General features: G+C 38.7%; 1 protein-coding gene across 1 annotated transcript in view; it reads left to right on the top strand.

Moving 5' to 3' along the window:
- The first annotated feature begins 1,369 nt into the window (after positions 1 to 1,369).
- The window catches only part of LOC107733474 (proto-oncogene Wnt-3), a 43,765-nt gene continuing 36,875 nt past the window's right edge, over positions 1,370 to 8,259 (top strand). The window contains exon 1 of the mRNA XM_016545105.1: positions 1,370 to 1,851. Within this exon, the coding sequence (XP_016400591.1) occupies positions 1,772 to 1,851 (80 nt within the window). The 5' untranslated portion in view covers positions 1,370 to 1,771. The remainder of the gene's footprint in view (positions 1,852 to 8,259) is intronic.

Consider the following 8,259-nt stretch of genomic DNA (forward strand, 5'->3'; position numbering starts at 1 on the left):
GCAGATCTGACCGTTTTGATGTGGGAGAATAAAGGCAAAGATCGAGGCAAAGAAAATATGACCTCCAGACCGTGGTCAGAGCTGTCAGTGTCTCCCTTCAGCTCCTGCGGTGGCTGCGCACAGACCATGTCCCTGCTGTGAGTGAGACAGATAGATACACTAGCAGATAAACAGAAACACAGGCTTCAGTCCTTGATCACTGGATTGGAGGAGAAAGTCTTATCCAACCACAGCCAAGCAAGAGAATACTGGACAATAACACAAATTAAACATTCCTGGAAAAGAGGTGGGCACTTATGTGAAAACTTTTTTTTATTATTATGAACTGGAATTTGAAGTAAATTGGCCACAACCTACAGGAAACTGAATTGGAATTTGAATTGGAATGACAGGAAAAGGAATTCACTGAATTGCAATTCAAAGAAATTCAAAGAAATAGACTTTCAAACTTTTAAAACTTATTTTCAAAACTTCCAAAGAAACTATTTTCAAGTCAACATTCACAATAAAAAAATCACAGCCATATTAATTTCTCAGATTTTTTTTTATTCAGAATCTTTAATTCAAATTTTGTTGTCTGACGATGATTTATTCTGTTAATTTCTAGGCTTATTTGTGTGGAGAACCACACATGCTTACTGATATAAAACTCATTTGAATGCAATTTTGGTCTCCAGTATTTTTAACTGAAACCACTGTCAGTTCGCCTCTGTCCCGGCATTTTAGGTCCGTCTGAGACAGAGTCTATATTAGAATGCATTGTCAACTTTTAGTGCTGTGTCTCTTTCTCAGTGCCGTCTGCCCTCATCCCATCCGAATGACAATAGTGTTTATGTAAAATGTACTGCCTTTGGGCCACTGGGGCACAGAACACTGCATGCCACACCAGCTTTTACGGCTTTTTATTGTGTTTCCTTTGTGTCCCATCATCACAAGGGGAGGACGCGGCCATCAAAATTCTCCAAGACAAAATTCTTCTCAATGCGTGAATGCATGTGCACGCACACGCATCCGGAACAATTAGTTCAGGGCACGGCGTACTTAAATATAGTGACGCCGTTCTCCAATGCCGTCAGCAGGCCCTACTCTGACTCAGCTGGGTTTCCTTGATTTTAATACAGACAATATAGATCTTAATAAGACAAATCTACCTCAGTGAAAACTCAGTGCTGACACCCATTCATTCTTATTCCCTCCCAGCCTCCTCTCTCTCTACCTCTGTCTCTTTCTTTCTTTGCTACATTACCAGGGGGTGGTGCATGATTGACAGATGGGCAGGAATAATAATTTTTTTTTTTTTTGCGTAACCTAAGGCCATGCTCTGTGATTGGCTTGCCAGCTGACATCTCCAAACCTCGCTTGTCGTTTTTTCCCCTCTCTCTCTCACTCTCTCTCTAATATTGGCCCTGATGATCCTAAGGGGAAAAAAAGTGGGGAGAGAAAAAGATATGTACCTTAGGGAAGAACCTCAGTGAGAGGGAGGGAATCAGAGGACGAGTAGGAGCGAGTGTGTGAAAGAGACACTTACTCTCCTAACTACTGGGACACACACACTTTCCTCACCCAACTCAAAGAAGCAGCAAACCCTGGAGAATTATTTATTTTATTTTATTTTTTTGCTTTCATTTAAACCCCAAAATTGCTAATTATTCTCTCAAGCATCCATCTTTTTCCACCTTAAGACTTGCCTGCTGGGACTTAATTTTCAGCCCCTCTCTAGGAATTCTATGTACTGATCAATAGCAATTTCCATCCACACAAGACATACCTCATGGATTTGTACCTGGTTGGATATCTCATGTGCATGTGGTTGTCCAGCTCTCGGGTGCTTGGAGGCTATCCCATCTGGTGGTGAGTAGCAACAATCCCCACTTTCTGCATCACTTTCTCCAGTAGCACTGGGGGAGAATGGTGGTCAGTGATCATTTTTCAGAGGGCAGTAAATACAGAACACTTTCAGTTGACTGCGTGGAAAAAAGCTTCTCGGCTCAGTCCAAAGAATCTTAACCTCAGCCACTGGAGGGACGGAAAAGGCTAGCCTGTCTTTTTCCTCGCTGCCACATTTCGCCCGGCTCCATTTATTTTGAATGTTCGAACGAGGCTGTTTTTGAAACTCGGAGTGTTGTGAAATGAATGCAGCGTGTTTGTCAGAGATAAGGTTAGGTTAAGGTGTCAGCCAGCAGGCTGCTGGATGGGGTATATTGTTGTCTTCGCTAATAGCCTCAGCACTCCAGCCGTGTTAGGAGTGTTAATTGGGGCATTAGTGTGGATGTCCCTTGGCTTGGGTCTCAATAAATTCATTGGGGTTTAACCCCGAGTATCATTACACCATGAACCCGAGGCTGCTTTGAACATTTATTTTTCTCTAAAGTCGCTGTGTCGTGTATTATAATCATATTTGCGATTTTAATTTTTGATTTTGATTGTCCAAATAACCAAATAAGAGCTTGTTTTGCAGCATAATTTATGCAAAGTATATTGAAATGGTCCACATACACATATCACACATGCTTTAATAATGGTAATTTGTTTAGTTTATTCATTTGAAATCAAAACATAACATCAAGACATTCAAAACTGAAACTAAAGTCAAAACCTTTCATAGACTTAATATATATAAAATTATTTTATATATAGGTTGAGTTTAGCTATATAAATATATAAACAAATTAAATAATTAACTACTTTAGTCCTGCAATATTACTAAAATATATTAAAGTTTGAAAAATAACAGAATTTAATATTTATTTAAAAATTTTAATGTCATTTTTCCCATTTGTTTGAATTCTGTTATTCCGATTTGACATTAGGCTAGTCCTGTTAAAGCTCTTATGTTCATTAGATTTCGCGACAGCAGAGATCATATTTACCTCCGAATGGTGCTGATATGTTATATTATATCATAGTTCCACTAATTACCCCATCCTCAAAATACCACTGACCTCACAGGGTTCTCTTGTAACATGAGTCTTTTTGCAAAAATATTTGTGTAGGCGTACGACAAAAGCCCCCCTGGCTCATGATACAATACTTGTCAGAACTAATGTGCTTTAGTAGTCCCAGTTAGCATGTGGTCCCCGCTGCACTCTCGTTCCAAACCACCAGCATCTTCTGGTTTCGTTTATGAAGCGAGAGTTGCCAAACATGCAGTCGCACTCATAGACTTACACACACAAAGGCCACGGGGCTGAAGCATTATTATTTGCGTGGCTTTACTCATATGTTGACATTTAGTGCCACCAGAAGAAACTGACAAAGAGCAAAGGAGTCTCGAGTCATTGACCCGCAGCTGTTTTCTCTGACAAAGGTGTAATATTTACCCACTGACAATGCATAACTTCTTTGATTTGGATAAATGGATAAAGTGGAGGGGAGCGAAAATGAGAGCGTGAGAAAGAAAGTGATACGAAAACGTAGATGGCTGCAGGTAAATAGGTAGATGCGTCATCATTTCTTGTCTTCTATCTGAAGGAGTCTGAATGGCATCGGTGAACATGCAGTCCTAAAAAAAAACAGAAATAGATTAATAGAAAATAATTTGAATGTAGCAGGAGAAATAGCTCTACTGAAGGATTTCAATAGACATTAACTTTCAAAAACTAGTGGTGCTATGTAACAAAATGTGATGAAACAAATAGTGCTTTCGTGTCTATATACAAAATCAACTTCATGATTTTACATGACACAGGCACACATTTGGTTAGTAGTTATTCCTAACAAATTAGTTTTAGTCCAAAAATAATAACATAATACAAATAATAGTCAATAATATAACTATTTGTATAATAATGTGACTGAATCAACCTTAAAAATAGGCTATATTAGAAACAGAAGTAATATGCGACCCTGGACCACAAAACCAGTCGTAAGTAGCACTGGTATATTTGTAGCAATAGCCAAAAATACATGGTATGGGTCAAAATTATCGATTGTTCTTTTATGCCAAAAATCATTAGGATATTAAGTATAGATCATGTTCCATGAAGATATTTGGTAAATTTCCTATCGTAAATATATTGAAAATTCATTTTTGATTAGTAATATGCATTGCTAAGAACTTCATTCAGACAGCTTTAAAGGCAATTTTCTCAGTATTTAGATTTTTCGCACCCTCAGATTCCAGATTTTCAAATAGTTGTATCTCGGGCAAATATTGTCCTATCCTAACAAACCATACATCAATGGAAAGCTTATTTATTCCACGTTCAGATGTATATATCTCAAAATAAAATCTAATTTTACCCTTATGACTGTTTTTGTGCTCCAGGGTCACATATAATATAAACAGTAATAATTGTGTGTGTGTGTGTGTGTGTGTTCAGTTTTTTTAAATGAGTAAATCAAATGTATTTTTGTCCTAGAGTGAGAATTTAATTCATCCTGGTAGATCCTCTGCCTTTAATCCCTTCACATCTGAATGGACTTTAAATCTATGATGAACAGAGCTGCAATAATCAGGCCGATTTCTTCCTTAATCGGTTTCAACAGCTTACCAGGCCGCTAATATCTGACTTTATCCTCTCAAGATGAACTAATTAAGCTCAGTCTTAATCAGCGAGAGCTCTTGGAAGCAATCAGCCTGTCTAGCTCTGTTCAATTTCACATGCATTACAGATGACGAGCAAGCTGAGACACAATCACTCCGAATACCAGACAGAGAGGAACAAGGTATTTGTGGCTTCTTCCCACAACAGCACCGCAAAGCCACCATCCTCTCGGATCCAGCTGGCTGTTTCCACCGCCGTTCATCTGTTATCTATCAAAACTTCAGCTCGGTTACAACACAACAGCTCAGAAGAGGCCTGACCTCAGATGATCAAGTCTCGGCTTGACCTGGAAACACTTTTCAGTAGCTCTTATTATCTGAAGTACCCGTCAAAACAGTGGAAATGAACTGGTCAAAACCGTATATTAAATATTAGAGATGTTAATTGGTTTAGAAGTTTACTGAAATTAATTACTTTAAATTACTTTTAGAACTCAATCAAATTTGGCATTCTGTGTGCAGTCCACCTTTTTAAAGTGGTTTTGTTTTGTTTTTTTACTTAAAGTTGCCAAAAAACAAGCTAAAAATGAGGTAAACTGATGGTTAAATTTATATTTTTTAACATATAATATGGATTTTAAGCTGCTCTTTTTGTTATCGTAACAATGTGGCTCGCATTAAGGATATATAGGCTTTTATTCTTGTGTTCTCAAAAGGAAAGAGCCCTTTCAGACGGAAACATACACAAGCACTTAACACAAAACTCTAATTCTGAATTAATTAAAATTCGGAAAACTCTTTTTTTGCGAGAATAGGCATGAAGGAGACAGCATCGGGAGGCCAGTAAGCATTCTGACCTGCTCTGGTCCCCTGCTGGCTTCAATGGGACTTGACTCATCTCTGCGAGAGAGGAATGTCATTATACACCCTTCATACCAAACCCCCCTGCATGTCAGCCAGTGTCACTGCTTTAATGATACCGCAAGAAAATCCACCAGCTGCAATTCAGTGGGAAAAGATCAAGGATGTTCAGGGATAATGGGGGCCACTTAGGAAAAGGAGGGTGAAACAGATAGCCTTAGTTTTCAAATGTATTGATTCAATATCAACCAATCAGTTGTATTGTTGCACAGCAATTGTTTGGGATGATTTAGGTACACTGGAAAAGGTGGCTACTTTAAAACAATTTACACTTTGAATTTGCGGTCCCACTTTATATTAAGTGGTCTGTACTTACATTTACATTAATCATTTACTACAATGCACTTATTGTGTACATACATGTTTTTACATTGTACTTTATTTTAAAAATACCTGCTTGTAATTACATCTGTAATTAGTTTCTTACATTTATAATTACAATGTTGGCCCATCCCTTACATCTTAACCCACCCATAAACCTACCCATACCACCAAACCTGTCCCTAACCTTACCCGTACCCCACCTCAATAGCAGCAGAAGTGTTTTGCATTACAATATAAACACAATAAGAATTTTTTGATGTAAGGACGGCATAGTAGGTAAGGCCACTTAATATAAAGTGGGACTGAGATTGCAAGTAAATTTCAAAAATAATTACAAAGAAATGGCAAGTAACGCATTGAATAAAATGTGAAATTTTGAAGTAAAAAAAAATAATTTAAAAAATGCTCCAATCTTTTTTACTTACAACTTTGTAAAACAATCTCTTATAGTGTACACAAAAATAGAAAAACGTTCTAGAAAAAAATATTTTTTTGTCGCAACTACTTGTGGCCTCCGCCCACCATGAAATCTCATTGGACCAAAATTCTGCTTCACATAAATGCATTAACTTTTGATTGCCTGAGATTTTGCCACAATGCAGTTTTGCATTCAGTTTAGACTGATTATTTGCTTGTTAGGACACAGAGGAAGGTTTAGTATGCCAGCGTTTGCTCTGACTGACAAACATGCACAAAGGTTGCTTTATTAAATAAACTGGATTAAGAAGAAGAATGCACAGTTACCCTCATTCAAGGTCCGATGAATACACCTGCGGTCTCTGGATCATCCAGACAACCTGAGGTTATCTCTGAAGTCATCCTATCTCACACACACACACACACGCACATAATACACGCACTTTAAATAGTGACAGTGGATGAGGCTGGTGTGTGTCTGTGAGAGGTTTCTTTTTAAAGCATAGTTCACCTAAAAATGAAAATTCTGTTATCATTTATTCACCCTCACGTCATTCCAAATGACTTTCCTTCTTCCATGGAACAGAAAGGAGAATTTCTGAAGACTGAATCATTCAGGTCTTGTGAATTGGATCAACAGACTCAATAAAAAGATCCAAATTAAAAGAATGATTTGTTCACTAAGTGTAATTCTCTCATTAAAGGTAAATCTTTAAAGTTTTAGTTACAAATTATTAATTACATTTTTAAACATTGAAAAAACAATAAAAGTACATTAGACTGTAATGACTACATTTTGACATTTGGCTAATGTTTGGTCAGGCTTCCGAATGGAATTGGAAAAAACATCATGGCTCTGGTGAAAACCAAACTTCTAAGTCCATCTCAGTTCTTTCAGAAGGGCTTTAGGGAGTTGTGTAATACATCATAACTTTAATCAAAAGTGTCAGATCGCTTACGCAGGGACTGCCGGTGGAGTCAAAGCTCTCTGACAGCTCTGCTAGTTGAGCAGTGACAGGCAGCAGCTCCCAGAGACAGAGCCACAGAGCCGTAACGTCACAGTAATTTCCGTACTACAGCAACAGGCCAGCAGTTTCAGGATTGAGGTTTATAAGTTATCTTACTGTCCTTACATCATTTGGAGCCTTGCACAAATAGTATTACCGAAAACACACACACACACACATTCCCCAGCTTGAATATCAAGCTTTTAAAGGGGTCATATGATGCGATTTCAAGTTTTCCTTTCTCTTTAGAGTGTTACAAGCTGTTCGTGAATAGATAAGATCCCTAAAGTTGCAAAGACTTAAAGGGGTCCTATTATGCTCTTTTACAAAGTCTTGATTTTGTTTTGGGGGTGTACTAGAACATGCTCTCATGCTTGGTGGTTCGAAAAACGCATTATTTTTCACATAATTTACATTATTACAATACCTTTCTCCCCAGGCTGGCACAAACGGCTCGATTAGTTCCGGCTTTGATGAAGGTCCGCCTTCCGAAAAACAAAATGTGTTGTGATTGGTTAGCTGTCCCAGTGCGTTGTGATTGGAGAACAGCTTAGACGGTGTTTCAGTACTGCAACGCCCCTTGCTCCGTCTTTCAACAAAAACTTTTTGGGTGAATCCGGCAGGCACTGTACTCCCTCATGTTGTGGAAGCTGTCCTCAGTAAAATGCGCAGCACACAATAGCAAATTGGGGTTATAATGCTCAGGAACAGAATTAAAAAATAAATTGCAACCACTTGTTCCTGAAATCATCCGCTTTCGGAAGCCCAAACAAAGACGTTGGGGCACGGAGGTGAAAAAAACAGCGTTTCAGGCGGTCGCACACCGGACGAGAAGCGCAGCGTCGCGCCACGTCTTTAAAATTCAAATACTTTATTTTCTATGAGTGTAGGCACACCGGAGGCGCCGTTCGGCGTCTGTCCGCGGCGCCCAGCTACGTCGTGTTGTACTTGTAAGAATTGTTCTAGACATGCCGAAAATTTGAAGCTACAGCACAGCAGCACTTCTTCTTCGTCGTCTCGTCTGATGCACTCACTCAACCAAGCGTTCTAACCACAACCTCGCCCCTCCCCAACCATTCGAATTTCTGTAGGTGGGAATTATTT

Source organism: Sinocyclocheilus rhinocerous, unplaced genomic scaffold, assembly GCF_001515625.1.
Source record: "Sinocyclocheilus rhinocerous isolate Xijiao unplaced genomic scaffold, SAMN03320098_v1.1 scaffold2385, whole genome shotgun sequence".
Taxonomy (NCBI): domain Eukaryota; kingdom Metazoa; phylum Chordata; class Actinopteri; order Cypriniformes; family Cyprinidae; genus Sinocyclocheilus; species Sinocyclocheilus rhinocerous.